Raw genomic sequence first — 20839 nt, forward strand, 5'->3', positions numbered from 1 at the left:
TTAACTTATATGCAGGTTGAATCATGTGAAACGCCGGGCTTGATGAAGCACAGGTCAGAACCAAGATTGCTGGGAGAAATATCAATAACCTCAGATATGCAGATGACACCACCTTTATGGCAGAAAGTGAAGAAGAACTAAAGAGCCTCTTGATGAAAGTGAAAGAGGAGAGTGAAAATCTGGCTTAAAACTCAACATTCAAAAAACTAAGATCATGGCATCCAGTCCCATCACTTCATGGCAAATAGATGGGGAATCAATGGAAACAGTGAGAGACTTTATTTTCTTGGGCTCTAACATCACCTCAGATGGTGACTGCAGCCATGAAATAAAGAGACACTTATCCTTGGAAGAAAAGCTATGACCAACCTAGACAGCATATTAAAAAGCAGAGATTACTTTGCCAACAAAGGTCTGTCCAGTCAAAGCTATGGTTTTTCCAGTAGTCATGTATGGAGTGAGAGTTGGCCCATAAAGAAAGTTGAGCACTGAAGAATTGATGCTTTGAACTGAGGTTTTGAAGAAGACTCTTGAGAGTCCCTTGGACTGCAAGGAGATCAAATCAGTCAATCCTAAAGGAAATCAGTCCAGAATATTCACTGGAAGAACTGATACTGAAGCTGAAACTCCAATACTTTGGCCTCCTGATGCGAAGAACGGACTTACTGGAAAAGACCCTAATGCTGGTAAAGACTGAAGGCAGGAGAATGGATGACAGAGGATGAGATGGTTTGATGGCATCACCAACTTGATGGACATGCTCAAACGCAAGCTCTGGGAGTCGGTGATGGACAGGGAAGCCTGGCGTGCTGCAGTCCATAGGGTTCCAGACACAACTGAGCATTTGAACTGAACTGACCATGTGGAGCTTTCATTCTCTTAGCAGTGACCATTTGACATTTTTCATTTGCAAGTCATTTTCCTTGGAGAAGGAAATGGCAACCTACTCCAGTATCCTTGCCTGGATAATTCCATGGATGGAGGAGCCTGGCAGGCTACAGTCCATGGGGTTGCAGAGTCAGACATGACTAAGCGACTTCACTTTCACTTTCCTTGACAAACAGGATCTTCAGGGTACTGCTTTCTTTATATCATGCATCAGCAGTACACCTTCAGTATCAAAAAGCAGATCTATCCCCTTTTCATCTCTGTTGATCTAAATATAACTTTAAGTACCCTGAGTCTTCCTTAGCAATTCTTACAAGTCTGTGCTCATTTTTCCACTTGCTATTATTATAGATCTAAGCCTCCTTCTACATTTGCCTTAACTTGACTTCACCTTTTCTATGTTTTTTAAAAATTGATCTCAGGCTGGTAAAATAAAAAAATTTAACTGTTGGAGTTGGATGATACACACATAGGGTTCATTAGGCTAGTCTTATTACTTTTGAAATTTATCAAAGAAAAAGTCAAACATGTATAAATACAAATGTTTATACACACACACACACACAGAAAGTGAGAGAAGATAGCCCCCATTTCTTCTTTATCGGGATGTATTTTTCTCCCTAAACGTTATTTTAATGGTTGGGGTAATTTGCTTTTTTTTTTTGGTCATGCCGCATGGCTTGCAGAATTTTAGTTCCCCAACCAGGAAATGAACCCAGGCCATGGTAGTGAAAGCACAAATCCTAATCCCTGGACTGCCAGGGAACTCACACAGATAATCTGGCTTTAACGAAAGTCTGAATTGCACTTTCTCTGAATTTCCCAATCCTTTTATTTTCCACCCCAGATTCCTATGCCATTTTTTCTTTGACTGCCTTTTCCTCTGAACTGTTTGAAGTCTACATATCAATACTTCTCCCATCCTATCAGGAATACAAATTTTAAAAGGTTTTTTCACTTAGGAGTAGATTAGTCCCCCCATTATCCTTTAGGGCACTGTATCAAAACATAATAATAAAAGAAAATGACAAAGTGAACCATAAACATGATTTGCTGAAAATATCTGGGTTGCAAAAACAGTATACTGCAAACTTGTAAATAGTTATTATTCTTAAGAATATAATGGGTAAAAATATATTACCCATTAATACAAAGGAAAAACTTTATACACTAAACTGTGGAAATGTATTAATACATTAAATGTATTAATGTATTAATTCCCCAATAATTGGACTAATTATATATTTCTGCTAATAGTTTAATGATTAAAAATCAATTATAAAAAGAAAGAAGAGTTTATGAAGAATAATTCTATTTTTTATTTAAAGAAGCATCTTCTATTTCTAATGTGGAATATAAATACTTCATAAGTATTCAACAAATACTAAGTTAAGAGTGTTAAAAAATCACATATGTGGTAAAAACGGACACTACAAATTTTAATGTAAAAATATAAACATTCAGATGAAGAGGTTGGTAGCAAGATATATAACCACACTTAGAAAATATATTTCTTTTCCTATCTCTGTTACTCAAATACTGAAACTTTTTGTGAGTCAGTTAGCTTTTCAAAGTCTGTTCTTCTTTACCAGAATTGGACCTATCAGTGAGAAATGCATTGATGACTGACTAGAAAATTACTTTAAGTGTTCATGAACCTTGGTATCGCATCATCATCCTCTTTACTCTTCCATTTGCTCTGTTATCTTGTCATCAACAGAGACACTACTGAAAATCACTCTACTCTTTTTCACATCCCACCTCTTCTCTTTCATTTATTCAGCTTCAACAAGTCTTAAGTCAACATTTAGCCTTTTAGGGGCTAATAAACATACTCACCCAAAGAAAGTGATGGTACAGATGAAAGGTGAAGTTTTGGGATTCTTGGGGAAAAGATACCTCACACATACAAATGGATGTGTTTACAACTCGTTGTAAGTTAAGATTACAGAGGTCATTCTCTCTATGCTACATTTAACAGTTTTAGTAAAGACAGCTTTGTTTTCACATCAGTTTCTACACACAGGAGTGTTACGATAATGCCTGCTTTTTTTTTTTTTCACTTACTAAAGAAAAAAAGTTAAAATAAAGTACTTTCTCTCCATTTTTCCATTGACTAAAAGAGGTGTCACCTTTTTATATTTTACTTTGGAAAAGAAAGGCTCATCAAAATTAAAATGACCTTAGCCTAGGACCATTATAAAACACATACATTTGCCCCCAAAGATCTCTGAGTAGTAGTAGTAGTAATGAAAGTCTCTCAGTCATGTCAGACTCTTTGCGACCCCATGGACTATACAGTCCATGGAATTCTCTAGGCCAGAATACTGGGTAGCCTTTCCCTTCTTCAGGGGATCTTTCCAACCCAAGGATTAAACCCAGGTCTCCCACATTTCAGGCAGATTCTTCATCAGCTGAGCCACAAGAAAAGCGTAAAAATACTGGAGTGGGTAGCCTATCCCTTATCCAGAGGATCTTCCCAACCCAGGAATTGAACTGGGGTGTCCTGCATTGCAGGCAGATTCTTTACCAACTGAGAGGGAAGCCCCAAAGATCTCTGAAGTCCTGGTTAAATCTCTTTCTCTGACCAGCATGTCTCACACAGAGCTAATGCTCAATGAATGTTGCTACTGAATAAGGACCTTTAAAAAAGATGGCAGTCCTGTGAGGGATAGACAAACTTGAACCAATAATTCCTTTTTTCATTCATTCACTCAACATTATTAAACATTTATAATAATATAATGCTTTCAGACATTCAATAAATACACAAACTGTGAAAACATAATATGGTAAGGAATATTTATACTTCCCTATTTTTTAGGAATTCTATTGTATACTTCACATATAGTTTTATGAATGTAAATGACCTTACCTCTCTTACAGATAGCTGCGGTGGGAAGGAGACTGACAATACCAAGTTGGTGAATTCAAACCCAGAGGCCTCAACCTTCTGGCACACCTAAAAAAGTATTACATAGAAAGTATTTATTTCATAAATAAAGTGTTATACAGATTTCTAGGAACTGCTGAAAATTTTACAGGAATCTTCATAACTTGAATTTTTGGTCCAAGAGACAGCACTGCAAAACTTCTAAACTTTTGTCTTTGAGTAGGAAACTCTCACAAACATCCTGAAATCAAATATTTGATATCACGAGGCACCAAGATATCAAAGATATCTTGATATAATATCAAGAGCCAGGACTCACCTGCAGAATAATCTATTGAATGTCAAAATACTGTTCTAGTAAGTCACCTGATAATTCAGAAAAGATTTTAAACAAAATAGGCACTCTTAACACCTAGCAACAAAAAGCAATCTCACCTTCAATCATGTACCTTTCACAAAGCTGTAATACTCATCTTTTCTAGACACTGAGAGGTCTCAAAAAGAACTGTTTCTCTAACTCCTTAGCTATGTTAAACAGCAAAAGGGAAACTGCCATATTTTGTTCAACTGAACAGCACTCATAACAGAAATACATGAATACATACTTCATTGATTTTTTTCAGACATGTTGATAAAAAGGTAATTTGAGAATAGTAGACTTCGTTTTTTAAAAAATTTAAGAAAATATTCCAATGATCCATTTGTGTGAAACAAGTTAAAATGAATGGCATTCTTCCTTTGGATACAGGCCTTAGAACTGAAAATCTTTATATATTACACATTAATTTAAAAAAAACCAGTGTACCTTTTTAATGAACTCTTTTTCACAGAAATCTTGAAGAATTCCTAGGCATACATTGCATACATTTAAATTCGAGTTCTTGGAAGAACTGCTTCCATCTTCAGTCACTGAGAGCTTTCCCTCTCCATTTTGACTCAGACTATCCATCCCATCAATCTGATCTTCTGGTTCTTGGAGTCGAATTTTCTTGGGAGGAGGGTTTGGAACTTCAGAAACTAATTCTTCTTCTTCAGCTTCCAGAAATTTTTGTAGTTCACGGAGCAACTCCTGAAAAGTTAATTAAAAAGAAAAAATAATGACTCTTTGACAATATCCTTAACAGGAATGAAAATTATGACATTTCATAGACTTATACAATGCTGCTTTACATCAATTCTGGAGCAACGAATTTGTTTTATATAACCAGCACTGGCTTTAGGGAGAATTTAGAAGAGATTTACCTAGTTCCTATAATATGTGCGTGAATATTTTTTCAAAAGGGTTTCATACATCAGAGGAGCTAAACTCTTAAATCTGAGATGGAAAAGCTCCATTAACAAATTTACTAATTTGATTTGTAGTTCTGCTTTGATGATCATTCACTTGTTAATTTCAGCAACACAAACAAACAAAACAAAAAACTTCAATTCTAATTATTAACAAGTAGAAATGCAAACTGAATTTCCATTCATGTTAGGTTATTTAATAATCTCACAACCACGAAAATCTCATATGTACAATGTTTAATATAAAATCTAAAAAATTAGATTCAAAGTCTACTAAGTAAAAATAATTTCAAGGCAATCAACTACACAGAGGTAAACAGATGCTGGCAATGCTGAAATTTGGCATCATAATTACATACCACTAATAGGCAATTATTGAAAAAAGCTCTTTGCTACATTCTGATTTCCCTAATTTCTGTCACTTAGTATTGGAATGTAAATTGTGGCACTGCTTTCAAACCTTCTCATATTTCAGACATTCCACTCATCTAAATATTCAGAGGACTTTTCTTCTGTTTTGTCTACATTAGGCAGATATTATTCAGTTGCTGAATAAATATCCCTTTGAAATTCACTCACATTACAATTTACTGACTCCAAAGGAAAAAATCTTTCACTCAAACAAATTTAATTCATTTTATTAAGACATTAGTTTTCCTATTAAATCTTTAACAGAGAAATATGTACTCATACATATATACACATACAGGTATATTATGGCCCATACAAACATGTTTATTATTACCTAAGATCTATAATGTCAATAAACATTGTACAGATATATTAATATGTATGTGCACATATATGATATGATTAGAAAATACCAAAATATAAGTATATTTACCCAATAAAGTCCTCAGATATTTTCATGTTTATTTACATAAAATGATATATTAGTTGGTAACACTAAGTCTCTATACAAAACTTACAACATATGTATAAAACAATGTATTTGAAAATAATTGAAGAGAGTTACATAACTCAATCTTACTACTTTGTAGTTATTATGCATATAAATGATACAGATATATTTATTCGTTATCATAGCATATGTACCATTTTCAGTTTTCAAAGTGTTTTCACATACGTTATTAGATATTGTCCCTTAAAATCCTGTGAGGTGGATGTTATCATCAATCCCATTTACAGAGGAGAAAACTGAAGCTGGAAAGTGGTGGAACTGGGGTTCAAATCCATGTCTTCTAGCTCCAAATTCTAGGCTTTGGATTCAGACAGACAGTTCATATCCTAGCTTGCTCACTTAATAGCTGTGTAACTTTGGGCAGGTTGCTTAACCTCTCTGTGTCTCAGTTTCGTCATCTGAAAATAGAGATAATCATAGTATGTACTTACCTGATAGGTTATTATGAGGATTATATGAGCACTTGACATATAAAAATGTATATGAATACCGGACATAATTACTAATTTCCAAGATAATAGAAATGATTTATACATAGAAGGAATGACCGCTGTTGCTAACTCCTGGGAAATTTTTTTTCTGTCTGTGACATGTGCAGCATGTGGGATCTTAGTTCCCCAACCAGGGATTGAACCCATGCCCCCTGAAATGGAAGCACAAATTCTTAACCACTAGATAGCCAGGGAAGTCTCTGGGAAATTTTTTTTTAATTATAGGAAACTGAGCATGCAGGCACACATGTGTGTGAATTTGTACTGCTTATATAAGTACATATTTATATACATATATAATTACTATCTGCCTCTTAAATGAATATCACTATTAGAGTAAAATATATTTCACAAAATGTTATATATCTTATATGAAATATTCTATAAAATGTCAAAGCTCTCTGTATATTACCATAAATGTCAAAGACCTCAGTATATTACTTTTTTGTTATGAATAGCAGCAAGTGATGATAGATGATAAGCATTTACTTCTAGAAAGTTACAAGTACCCCTATTTAAATACAAGTGGTAAAACAGAAAAAGAAAAAAAAGCAACCAAACTCATAATGCTTCCACCCCCTTCTGTTATGTTTTACTAAAATCTGGTGAGAAACACTATTTTGTGATATTCTGTCTAGATAGTCTTTAGGAAAGGTCTATGCAACATTAAATGTACCAGGAAATTGCTCCACAAAGATCCTACTATATTAAATGCTACATATAATCACTTAAGAAGGAACTTACATTTATATGGTAATGGAAATTCTAAAATTATCATTATCAGTAATTATTTCATTAGTTTTTTAATGAAGATACTTGCTCTCAAATACACAGGTACTGACTTTAAAAATAGAGACCCTTTCTTAACTTTAGAAAGAAAGAAAATACCTTGTAGGGAAGTTTGTATGGTGCATGAAAATCCACACCACAGAATCTGAAGATACATCTTGGACAGGTACCAGTACTGAGCAACAACTGGGCCACATGCTTGTTTTCCACAGTCAGAGGAAACATATTCAGTAATTGCAACTAGAAAAGAAGAATAAGTAAAACTAATGAGCATCTTTTGTGCTTTACTTTCACAGACAAATATACGGTCACCTTTAAGGATAAGACTCTTCAAGGATAAAAAGTTCATATTTGGAAATCACTATTTGGTACTCTCCAATAACGTTGCTTTCATTACATCCATATTGAAACATAAACTCGAACCAATTTATTAGATGGATCAGGTAAAAGTTTCTAGTTGTCGAGGATTCAACATTCTAGATTATGATAAGTGCATCAACATAACTAAATCAATCAAAAGAAATAAAAATAAAACAAATAAAATATGGTTGTCTCTGAAGAGGATAATGAAAACAAGAATAAAGACTGTAATTCTGCTTTTTATTTTGTACCATTCAGTATTGTTTGAGAACACAGAGTAGTAAATTCGATCAACTTTCCTCTTAGAAATCAAAAATGAGTCTGCTAGCAGTTTCCCTGGTGGTTCAGTGGTAAAGAATCTGCCTGCCAATGCAGGAGAAACAGTTTTGATTCCTGGTTCAGGAAGATCACCACGCTGCAAAGCAACTAAGCCCATGTGCCACAAGAGAGTAGTCCCCACTTGCCACAACCAGAGAAAAGCAGGTGCAGCAATGAAGACCCATACAGCCAAGAATAAATATTTTATATTTTTGCTAGAAAAAATAATCAGATCATTCTATGTTAGGTAATACTTGACTGACCTTAATGATAGATAAGCAGACAAGTATTCAAAATAAAATGATCAGTAGATTCAGTCCAGGTTCAATGCACGATACTGGATGCTTGGGGCTGGTGCACTGGGACGACCCAGAGGGATGGTATGGGGAGGGAGGAGGGAGGAGGGTTCAGGATGGGGAACACATGTATACCTGTGGTGGATTCATTTTGATATTTGGCAAAACTAATACAATTATGTAAAGTTTAAAAATAAAATAAAATTAATTAAAAAAAAAGTCAATTTTACTTTGATGAAATAATAACTAAAAAACAACCAACTATTAGCAAAGTGAGAACAATCTATTCTTTCCATACACAAGTAAAAATTCCAACAAAAACAAATTAAATGCAAAATATTTCAGAGTAATTGTTGTCTAAAACAACTCAATTTGAAAAAACTCACTTAGAAGTAAATACTCCATAGAGAATAAGCTCTTGTTGCCTGGAAGAAGGGGTAATAAAAATTAAATTATGAAATCATTCTTTTGGGGGGCAGGGTCTTCTGATTAATGAATCAGCTCACATTAATTTAAAATGAGGAACTAGTGATGTTTTATAAAACCATAATTGCAAGGTAATGGTACTGCTGCTGCTGCTAAGTCACTTTAGTCGTGTCCGACTCTGTGTGACCCCATAGATAGCAGCCCACCAGGCTCCCCCGTCCCTGGGATTCTCCAGGCAAGAACACTGGAGTGGGTTGCCATTTCCTTCTCCAATGCATGAAAATGAAAAGTGAAAGGGAAGTCACTCAGTCGTGTCTGACTCTTCGAGACCCCATGGACTGCAGCCCACCAGGCTCCTCCGTCCATGGGATTCTCCAGGCAAGAGTACTGGAGTGGGGTGCCATTGCCTTCTCCCAGTAATGGTACTGAGGTACTGATAAACAACTGGCACCTTTAATTTGCGCAATGTCATAATTCAAACGAACTTGCTTAATATGAGTGGGAGACTGAAGCTCTTACCAACTGCTTACTATGAAGATGTGACTCTTAGAATCAGTTTATGTTTTCTAACCTTTTAAACCCACTACTAAATGCAAGTTTCTAAATGTTTGTGGCCACTTATCAAGAGTAGATCCTTAACAGAAATTAATGAAGACAGGTAGATAGTTCTATGGAATTCTTCACCATAAAAATCAGTTGAGCAGGCAAGACTACAAACAACAGATTGCCTGTGGCTGGGTTCTAATTCAGTTAAATATGTGCAGTTGGGAGGGAGAGGCAGGGAAGGAAATCAGGTCTGTCTGGACACACCAGTGAAAACACCCAGATTGGGAAACACTGATTTAGGGTTGCCCAAGTAAATTGGAGTAAAGTAAAGTAAAGTAAAGAATTGGGCTGGAAGAAGCACAAGCTGGAAATCAAGATTGCCGGGAGAAATATCAATAACCTCAGATATGCAGATGACACCACCCTTATGGCAGAAAGGGAAGAGGAACTAAAAAGCCTCTTGATGAAAGTGAAAGAGGAGAGTTAAAAAGTTGGCTTAAAGCTCAACATTCAGAAAACGAAGATCGTGGCATCTGGTCCTATCAATTCATGGGAAATAGATGGGGAAACAGTGGAAACAGTGGCAGACTTTATTTTGGGGGGCTCCAAAATCACTGCAGATGGTGATTGCAGCCATGAAATTAAAAGACACTCCTTGGAAGGAAAGTTATGACCAACCTAGATAGCATATTCAAAAGCAGAGACATTACTTTGCCAACAAAGATCTGTCTAGTCAAGGCTATGGTTTTTCCAGTAGTCATGTATGGATGTGAGAGTTGGACTGTGAAGAAAGCTGAGTGCCAAAAAATTGATGCTTTTGAACTGCGGTGTTGGAGAAGACTCTTGAGAGACCCTTGGACTGCAAGGAGGTCCAACCAGTCCATTCTAAAGGAGATAAGCCCTGGGTGTTCTTTGGAAGGAATGATGCTAAAGCTCCAGTACTTTGGTCACCTCATGTGAAGAGTTGACTCATTGGAAAAGACTCTGATGCTGGGAGGGATTCGGGGCAGGAGGAGAAGGGGACGACACAGGATGAGACGGCTGGATGGCATCACCGACTCGATGGACGTGAGTCTGAGTGAACTCAGGGAGTTGGTGATGGACAGGGAGGCCTGGCATGCTGCAATTCAAGGGGTCGCAAACAGTCAGACACGACTGAGTGACTGAACTGAACTGAAGTAAAGAGTATGTGGAGAACACTCTTTACAAAAAGAAGCTCTGTGTGACCATTATTTACAAAAGATCTGAATCTCTTCCCCTAGTCCATTTAATCTAACAGTTTGGTGCTGTTAGAGAAGGGGTTGGCATTCTTTAAGAAGCTGATTGTCAGCATTTAAAGTGTATCCCTGATGCACTGGCCTCACAGAGAAACTGTCTCTATCTTGCCCCTTTATCTTTTCTCCTTTCCATTAGCTAAGGTTAAGGATTTCATTTAATTGAGAATTAAGCTTTAATTAGAAAGAGAAACAAATAAACCCTCCTGACCAAAAAAAAAAAAAAAATCCATGAGTGATGTTTAAAAAGGACACTTTGTACCGAAGGTTTCACTGGAGACTTTACTATTTGTTAAAATGTATGTTTTACCTTTCCTTTGGCTTAAAGACAATGTTTGTTCCTCTAGTGGGTTGACTAGAATGAAAGGATCAGGCAAGTCAATAAATGACACATCATAATCTCTTAGCTCTAAAAAATTCTCAAACCTGTTTAGAATTAGGAAAACTCCCGACTTGAATAATTTGAAGAGGTCTTAAAAAGCAGAACAAAACCCTCTTCTGTAATTATGTTAGTGGATTTAGAAACTTCTCAAGATCATTTTTGGCAACCCACTCCAGTGTTCTTGCCTGGAGAATCCCAGGGACGGGGAAGCCTGGTGGGCTGCCTCTATGGGGTCGCACAGAGTCGGACACGACTGAAGGGACTTAGCAGTAGCAGCAGCAGCAGCAAGATCATTTTTATCTGGCAACCATCTAGCGACTTCCCAAGCATGTTAACACTGTTGGGAGAAAATAGGCTGTGCCTTAAATTTGGATTCAAGTGTACAGCGCTGAAATGATAGGATTTCATAAAACATGAGAAATCAGTTATTGCATATTAGATTTCTTCTCTTTGAAGGCAAGCCTTGAGAAATACATCCCGTGCTGTACGGTCTTCATTGTTGGTTGCCTTCAAGATAGTTGCTTTTAGTTTACGTGTGTACACAAACAACTGGAACATATTGCAACAGAACCTCTTCCCAGGTGTCAGGATCCCTAGAGTCTCTTCTCCATAAACCAGCGGTAACTCGCCCGGTCCCTGGTTTACTAGAGGAGAGGATGAATTTTCTCTTCACATCTCCGACGATTACAGAAATTATTTATGGCAAAGGAGCAGGCAAAATACCCAGGCTGAGTCTCACATCCTGGGAACTTTTAAAACTCATTTTCATACAGAAGGGGGTCAATTCGTTTTGTGGGGTGGGGTGTGGATTTTTAAAATAAGGAGATGCTCGTAACTTCATCGCGCTACCGATACGCTCTGCAGTGGAATCTAATTTCTAGAAAGTTCATCCCCAGGTCTAACCTCGAGTCTTCGGCCAACCAAGCAAGCCCTTCTCCCCTTCACTCAGATCCAAAAAACTTCCCACGCACCCCTTCTTGCTATCAAAGCTTCTCCAGAAGGAAGGCAACGATCCCCTCCATCCACACCTCTCCGGCACCCAGTCCGCAACCCCTCACCTCAGACCTCCTAGCCTCACCTTCTCCCAGGACGCCGGAGCCTGAAATTTAACCCCTTCCAGCCCTCGGAGGGAACGGGGAAGACTAAAGACAACGCACCTATTGTGTCTAGCAATTCTGTTCCCCGAGGAAACAAGAGCTTTAGAACGAAAGTACCAGGTCTCTCACGCGAGGACTGAGAGAACTCTCTCTCCCCTGCATGTTGGCAAGGAAATCAGTCAAGATGCCTGGCCAGTCGCAACACACCCTGCCTCCTTCGCGGGGGGAGAAGTGCGTGGAGAATTACTCCGGGAGGGTGCGGGACTTGTCCCAAGGAAGCCTCCGTGGGACTCCGACGTCTGGGGCACTGTAGCCGCTGCCGGAAATATCGATGAACTCTTATCCTCGGTTTAGAATGGAAATTCTTTCTAGGACAAATAAAAAGAGATCATTTCTTCCCATGGATTAGTGGTATAGACCTAGACTGTAATCCCAAGCAGCAAAGCACCACGAGCCACATCCTGACTTCAGGGGCGGTCCGGGTGGAGGGCTCGGCGCTCTGCAAGTTGTGCCTGGCGTTCAAGCGGCCGGTGTCCCGGGGCCTGGAGAGTCCCAGTTCCGAGCGGGAGCTGAGAGGAGGCGGAGATGGCGTCCCAGCCGCCGCCTCCCCCGAAACCCTGGGAGACCCGCCGGATTCCGGGGACCGGGCCGGGACCAGGACCCGGCCCCACTTTCCAGTGAGTGTGCGATTCTTCAGGCCGCGAGTTTTGTGGGCCGCAGCGCGGACTCGGCAGGAGGCGGTTGAGGCCGTTGTTGGTGCTCAGGTGTCCCCTCCCCCTCTCCACCAGCTCCCACCCGCACCCTTTCGGGGGTCGAGGTGCAGCCGGGGCGTCTGCAGGGGTAGTTTCGGTGTCAGACAGCTGTTTCTGATTCGGCAGCTCTCGATAGCGACGTTTTCCAGGGGGTGCCTGTGCGCCTGTGTGGGTGTGGGTGCTCGGAAGCAAGGGGCAGGTACCTTTCTCTTTTCTTCTCTTTGAGGGACACTGAACTGCTTGATTCTTTTTCCTCCGCCATCTCCACCTTAAAGAGACTTTCGGTCCTTTGTAGGTGAGAGAGACATTTGCCCAGCCCCTCTCATTAGGGAGCAAAGTCTCTGAAGCCTTTAACCATCTCTCTACAAGTTGGTGAAAGCCCAAAAGGTCACTTTTACGCAACTACAACTCAAGCCTGTGCCCTGCGTTCTTTTCCAGCATAACCCAGCCTTGTTTCGGATAGAGATTGGTGAAAGCAACTTGAAAGCGAGAGTTCAAAACTGAGGCCTAACGGTGGCCTTTGTGTGCTACATAGCGAGTGATTTTTTTTCTAAGGCCTATGGTTTTTTTATTTTAATCAGTGTTAAATGAATCTACAACTCAAAAAAGGTTGAAATAGAATTAAAGAGGAGAATTTCACGGCCTGTGTGATATGTGTTGGGTGGATCGGGACTTCTTTTTAATTTTTTAAGATTTTATATTAGAGTATAGTTTTATTTTATATTGGAACATAACAACAGTGTTGTGTTAGTTTCAGGTGTACAGCAAAGTGATTCAGTCATGCATATACATGTGTCCTTTTTCACATTCTTTTCCCATTTAGGTTATTTCAGAATATTAAGCAGTTTTCTCTGTGCTGTACAGTAGATCCTTGTTGATTATCTAAATACAGCAGTGTGTACATACCAGTCCCAGACTCCCAATCTGTTCCTCCCCCACACCCTTCGCCCCTGGTAACCATAAGTTCGTTCTCTAAGTCTGTGGATCTGGACATCTTAATTCAGATGGTGAGACTGGAATGTCAGATCACCTACTATGGTATGTTTCTTTACATAGAAATCGTGAACATACTGGAATGAATTTCTGCTATGTTCTGAAATCTAGTTATCTTTTATTAAGATGTTTGAGCACAATTGCTACTTTATTTAATAATGATAGGCACATAAGTAATAAGGTTTAATTATGCTGTTAAGCTGGGTGACACTTTCTGTTACCTTTTTTATGAGTGGTTGACTCTCTTTAAAAATTTGGACTGCTCTTGGGAAGAGCAAACTTTTATTCTTGCTTCTGGTTAAGTTCTGTTTATGTAAAATTAACCATTTTCCCACTTTTTAAGAAAATGTGAATTGTAATATGTTAAACACCTAGAGACTGGTAGAGACTAAGATGATAAATACTCATGTATTAACTCCCAGCTTTAAGCAGTTAGTAACATTTTGCCAGATTTGCCACAGGTCTTTTACAAAATAAAAATTAGAGCAACGGTTAAACCCTCCCATTCTTCTTTCCTACAGTAACTACTGTCCCTATTTGGTGTTTACTGTGCATAATGTTTTTGTTAGAGGAGGAAATGGCAACCCACTCCAGTATTCTTGCCCAGGAAGTCCCGTGGACAGAGAAGCCTGGTGGGCTACAGTCCATGGGGGTCGCAAGAGTTGGACACAACTTAGGAACTAAACCACACCACCAATGTTTTTATACTTTAGTATTTGGGTTTGTGTGTACATTACATATGTATGTATGTATTATTTAGTGTATTTTTAAACTTCAAATAAATATTATCAAACTGTATGTTTGCATAGTGTTTTTCCACTAAGTATTATTTGAAATTTATCTTTTTCATTCATATAAGCTGTACAGGCATACCTGGGAGATATTGCAGATTGGGCTCCAGACCACTGCAATAAGTGGAATATTGCAGTAAAGCAAGTCGCATGAGTTTTTTGGTTTCCCAGTGCATATAAAAGTTATGTTTACACTCTATTGAAGTCTGTACAGTAGCATTTTGTCTAAAGAAATAATGTACATACCTTAAAGATACTTTATTACTAAAAAAAAATTGCAAACTATCATCTGAGCCTTTAACCAGTTGTAATCTTTTTGTTGGTAGAGGGTCTTATCCCCATTGCTGAAGGCTGAAGTGGTTGTGGCAGTTTTTAAAAATAAGACAATGGTGAAGTTTGACACATTGGTTGACTCTTCCTTTCTCAAATATTTCTCTGTAGCATGCAATCCTATTTGATAGCATCTTACCCACAGTAGAACGTCTTTCAAAATTGGAGTAAATCCTCTCAAACTCTGATGCTGCTTTATCAACTAGATTTACATAATAGACTATATCCTTTGTTGTCATTTCAACAGTCTTCATGTCCTCACCAGGAGTGGATGCCATCTGAAGAAGCCACTTTCTTTGCTTATCCATAAGAAGCAGCTTTTCACACATTGAAGTCTAATCATGAGGTTACAGCAATAAAGTTACATCTTTAGGCTCCACTTTAGTTCTCTTGCTATTTCCAACATATCTGCAGTTACTCTTTTCACTGAAGTTTTGGGGCTGCTCAAAGACATCCATGAAGATTGGAATCATCTGCTTCCAAACTCCTGTTAAAATTGATATTTTGAACTTGTCCCAGGTATCACAGATGTTTTTAATGGCATCTAAAAAGTGCCGTTTAGAAAACTTTTCAGAAAGGTTTTCAATTTACTTTGCCCAAGTCCATCATGGAAATCACTATCTATGGCAGCTATAGCCTTATGAAATTTATTTCTTAGATAATCAGACTTAAAAGTTGAAATGCCTCTTTGATACATGGGCTGCAGAATGGATATTTGTTAGCAGGCATGAAAACAACATTAATCTTGTTGTACACCTCTGTCAGCTCTTGGGTAACCACTTACGTTGTCATTGAGCAGTAATATGAAAGGAATCTTTTTTTCTGAGCACGAGGTCTCCACAGTGGTCTTAAAAATTTTTAGTAAACCATATTGTTAACAGTTATGCTGTAGTGCAGACTTTGTTGTTCCACTGATAACAGCATAGGCAGAGTAGATTTAGCATAATTCTTAAAGATCTTAGGATTTTCAGAATGGTAAATGAGCATTGGTTTCACCTTCAAGTCACCAGCTGTATTAGCCCCTAACAGATTGTTCTTTGAGGCTTTGAAGCCTGATATTGACTTCCCTCTGATTATGAAAGTCCTAAATGGCATCTTCTTCCCATAAAAGGCTGTTTTTTGTCTGCATTGAAAATATATTATTTAGCATTGCCACGTTCATTAATGGATAACTTGCTAGAGTGTTTGCATTAGCACTTGCAGCTTTATCTTCCACTCCCTTGTTCTAGAGACAGCTTCTTTCCTTAAACCTTGTGAACCAACCTCTGCTAGCTTCAGAAGTTTCTTCGGCAGCTTCCTCACCTTTCTCATCCTTCACAGCATTGAAGAGTTAGGGCCTTGCTTTGGATTAGGTTTTGGCTTAAGGGAATATTAATGGCTGATTTGAGGTAGCCAGACTACTAAAACTTTTGTCATATCAGCAATAAGGTTGTTTCACTTTCTTATTCACATGTTCACTGGAGTAGCACTTTTAATATCCTCCAAGAACTTTTCCTTTGTATTCACAACTTGACTAACTGGTGTAAGAGGCCTAGCCCTTGGCTTGTCTTGGCTTTTGGCATGCCTTCCTCACTAAGCTTATTCATTTCTAACTTTTTTCTTTTCTAGAAAAATATTTGTCTATTTATGTTAGCCGTATTAGGTCTTAGTTGTGTGGCAGCACACAGGATCTTCACTGTGGCACATGGATGTGTGGGCTTAGTTGCCTCTCAGCATGTGAGATCTTAGTTCCCCAACCAGGGATTGAACCCATGTCCCCTGCCTTGCAAGGCCAATTGTTATCCACTGTACCACCAGGGAAGCCCTCATTGCTAGCTTTTGATTTAAAGTTAGAGATTTGTGACTCTTCCTTTGACTTGAACACTTAGAGGCCATTGTAGGGTTGTGGATTAGCCTAATTTCAACATTTTTATGTCTCAGAAAGTAAGAGGATCCTGCAAAGAGAGAGACTTTGGAGGAAAGGCTGGTCAGTGGAGCAGTCAGAACACACACAACATATATTTTGACAGTTTGCTGTCTTATGAGTGCAGTTCTTGGTGTCCTAAAACAAGTAGTGTAGTAACATTTAAAGATCACTGATTTCCATAACAAATATAATAATAACAAAAAAGTTTGAAATATTGTGAGAGTTACCAAAATGTTACTCAGAGACACAAAGTGAGCAAATGCTGTTAAAAAAAAAAAAAATTGGCGCAGACAGCCTGGGTGGAAGGGGTGTTTAGGGGAAAATGGATACATGTATATGTATGGCTGAGTCCCTTTGCTCTTCACCTGACACTACCACAACATTGTTAATTGGCTATACCCCAATATAAAATTTTAAAAAGTTTGGGGGGAAAATGGCGCAGATACCTAGTCTTGACGTGGGATTGCAACAAATCTTCAATTTGTAAAACACACTATATGCAAAGCATGATAAAGCAAGGCTTTATAAAATGATGTATTCTTCTAGTATGTTTTAATTGCCATAGAATATTCTGTTATATAGGGGCTTCCCAGGTGACTCAGTGGTAAAGAATCTGTCTGCTAGTGCAGGAGATGCAAGTTCGATCACTGGGTTGGGAAGATCCCCTGGAGGAAGAAATGGCAACCCGCTCCTTGCCTGGAAAATTCCACAGAGGAACCTGGCGGGCTACAGTCCATGGAGTGACAAGAGAGTCAGGCACGACTGAGCATACATTTTCTGTTATATAGAAGTAAACTGTGTATATATTAGAGAATTAGTTGTTTAAAGCTACTACTACTTTCAGTAAACATTCTGTGTCTTTCTCCTTGTTCACATTTCCATGAGGTTTTCTGAGAGGTGAGTTACTTAGTTGGAAGAGTATGCTTATCTTCCACTCTTGACTATTACCATGATGCTCCTCAAAGTGGTTGTATACCAATTTTTACATTTTCACTAGCAAGGTATTCTGTTTCTCTATGTTTTTTCCAACACTTGATGTTATTTTATAGTACTATATTTATGAATCTAATGCATGTGAAATTATATTTAATTTGCACTTCTCTGAGGATAAAATTTAGGATCTGTTTTATATTTCTGGCTTTTCTGGTGGATCAGACAGTAAAGAATCTGTCTGCAATGCAGGAGACCCCAGTTTGATCCCTGGGTCAGGAAGATCTCTGGAGGAGGAAATGGCAACCCATTCCAGTACTCTTGCCTGGAGAATTCCATGCACAGAGAAGCCTGGTGGGCTACAGTCCATGGGGTCACAAAGAGTCAGACACGACTGAAGTGACTTAGCACACAGCACATGATATGTTCTGTTGTGCTATTTATCTATACTTATGCTAACACCAGAGAAGGCAGTGGTACCCCACTCCAGTACTCTTGCCTGGAAAATCCCATGGATGGAGGAGCCTGGAAGGCTGCAGTCCATGGGGTTGCTAAGAGTCGAGCACGACAGAGCGACTTCACTTTCACTTTCCACTTTCATGCATTGGAGAAGGAAATGGCAACCCACTCCAGTGTTCTTGCCTGGAGAATCCCAGGGACGGGGGAGCCTGGTGGGCTGCCGTCTATGGGGTCGCACAGAGTCGAACACAACTGAAGCGATTTAGCAGCAGCAGCAGCATGCTAACACCACACTGTCTTTATAATAAGTTTTTATATTTGGTTTGTCAGGATCCTTCATGCATTGCTGTACTTCATAATTGCTTTTGTTACATTTAGTATTTATAAAAAGACTTACTGGGTTTTTTTATTAGAACTTTATATTTTATTGGAAATTCCATTTATAGATAAGTCTTTTCATCCATGATTATTGTGTAAGGTGAAACTGGTGAAAATTTTATCCTTTTTTTACCTTATGTAATGTTTTATTGTAGTTCCCATGAAGTTCTTCCCTATCCTTTATAACATACAGATATTATATCCAGCTTAATGTCAGACTCTTAATTTGCCCTGATGATTTGGTTGAAGTTTTTTAAATCCCATGTTGACAATCCTGTCATTTATAAATAAGCCAGCATAAATAGCCAACATCCTTGTATTGGTCCATAGACCTAACATTCCAGTTTCCTACGCAATGTTGTTCTTTACAGCATTGGACTTTACTTCCATCATCAGTCATATGGGAAATAGATGGGGAAACAGTGGAAACAGTGTCAGACTTTATTTTTCTGGGCTCCAAAATCACTGCAGATGGTGACTGCAGCCATGAAATTAAAAGACACTTACTCCTTGGAAGGAAAGTTATGACCAACCTAGATAGCATATTCAAAAGCCGAGACATTACTTTGCCAACAAAGGTTCGTGTAGTCAAGGCTATGGTTTTTCCTGTGGTCATGTATGGATGTGAGAGTTGGACTGTGAAGAAGGCTGAGCGCCGAAGAATTGATGCTTTTGAACTGTGGTGTTGGAGAAGACTCTTGAGAATCCCTTGGACTGCAAGGAGATCCAACCAGTCCATTCTGAAGGAGATCAGCCCTGGGATTTCTTTGGCAGGAATGATGCTAAAGCTGAAACTCCAGTACTTTGGTCACCTCATGCTAAGAGTTGACTCATTGGAAAAGACTCTGATGCTGGGAGGGATTGGGGGCAAGAGTAGAAGGGGACGACAGAGGATGAGATGGCTGGATGGCATCACTGACTCGATGGACGTGAGTCTGAGTGAACTCCGGGAGTTGGTGTTGGACAGGGAGGCCTGACGTGCTGCGATTCATGGGGTTGCAAAGAGTCGCACACGACTGAGCGACTGATCTGATTGTTTTTGCTTTGGCTCGGTCTCTTCATTCTTTCCTGAGCTATTTCTCCACTCTTCTCCAGTAGCATATTGGGTAACTATCAATCTGGAGAGTTCACCTTTCAGTGTTATATCTTTTTGCCTTTTCATGCTGTTCATGGGGTTCTCAAGGCAAGAATACTAAGGTAGCTTGCCATTCCCTTCTCCAGTGGACCATGTTTTGTCAGAACTCTCTGCCGTGACCTCTCTCGGGTGGCCCTACATGACATGGTTCAGTTTCATTGAGTTAGACAAGGCTGTGCTCCATGTGATCAGTTTAGTTTTCTGTGCTTGTGGTTTTCATTCTGTCTGATAGACAAAGTGCCTGAAGAACTCTGGTTGGAGGTTCATAAAATTGTACAGGAGGCAGTGATCAAAACCATCCCCAAGAAGCAGAAATGCAAAAAGGTAAAATGGTTGTCTGAGGAGGCTTTACAAATAGCTGAGAAGAGAAGAGAAGCAAAAGGTAAAGGAGAAAAAGATATATCCGTCTGAATGCAGAGTTCAAAAGAATAGCAAGGAGGAATAAGAAAGCCTTCCTCAGTGATCAATGCAAAGAAATAGAGGAAAACAATCGAATGGAAAAGATTAGCGATCTCTTCAAGAAAATTAGAGACACCAAGGGAACATTTCATGCAAAGATGGGCACAATAAAGGACAGAAACGGTATGGACCTAACAGAAGCAGAAGATATTAAGGAGAGGTGGCAAGAATACACAGAAGAACTATGCAGAAAAGATCTTCGTGACCCAGATAACCATGGTGGTGTGATCACTCACCTACAGTCAGACATCCTGGAGTGGATCTCAAGTGGGCCTTAGAAAACATCACTACGAACAAAGCTAATGAGGTGATGGAATTCCAGCTTAATCTATTTTAAATCCTAAAAGGTGATGCTATGAAAGTGGTGCACTGAATATGCCAGCAAATTTGGAAAACTCACCAGTGGCCACAGGACTGGAAAAGGTCAGTTTTCATCCCAGTCCCAAACAAAGGCAGTGCCCCCAAATGTTCAAACTACCGCACAATTGCACTTATCTCACACTCTAGCAAAGTAATGCTGAAAATTCTCCAAGCTGGTCTTCAACAGTGCATGAACCAAGAACTTCCAGATGTTCAAGCTGGATTTAGAAAAGGCAGAAGAACCAGAGATCAAATTGCCAACATCTGTTGAAACATCGAAAAAGCAAGAGAATTCCAGAAGAACATCTATTTCTGCTTTATTGACTATGCTAAAGCCTTTGATTGTGTGGATCACAACAAACTGTGGAAAATTCCTC

At 38.9% G+C, this 20839-nt stretch overlaps 2 protein-coding genes across 7 annotated transcripts in view; one reads left to right on the forward strand and one right to left on the reverse strand.

The window, feature by feature from the left end:
• Window positions 1–12387, reverse strand: part of PUS10 (pseudouridine synthase 10) — an 85795-nt gene extending 73408 nt beyond the window's left edge. For 2 of the 6 annotated variants that reach the window (XM_061432485.1, XM_061432482.1), the window contains exons 1-4: window positions 11951–12017; window positions 7370–7510; window positions 4587–4850; window positions 3764–3850 (exon numbers count right to left, since the gene is read on the reverse strand). In XM_061432485.1, coding sequence (XP_061288469.1) covers window positions 3764–3850; window positions 4587–4850; window positions 7370–7495 — 477 coding nt within the window. In that variant the 5' untranslated portion in view covers window positions 7496–7510; window positions 11951–12017. The other 4 variants (XM_061432481.1, XM_061432484.1, XM_061432487.1 and 1 more) reach the window with 4 other exon arrangements.
• An 80-nt stretch (window positions 12388–12467) lies between these two features.
• The window catches only part of PEX13 (peroxisomal biogenesis factor 13), a 33086-nt gene continuing 24714 nt past the window's right edge, over window positions 12468–20839 (forward strand). The window contains exon 1 of the mRNA XM_061432488.1: window positions 12468–12646. Coding sequence (XP_061288472.1) covers window positions 12555–12646 — 92 coding nt within the window. The 5' untranslated portion in view covers window positions 12468–12554. The remainder of the gene's footprint in view (window positions 12647–20839) is intronic.

This window comes from Bos javanicus, chromosome 11, assembly GCF_032452875.1.
Source record: "Bos javanicus breed banteng chromosome 11, ARS-OSU_banteng_1.0, whole genome shotgun sequence".
Lineage (NCBI taxonomy): Eukaryota > Metazoa > Chordata > Mammalia > Artiodactyla > Bovidae > Bos > Bos javanicus.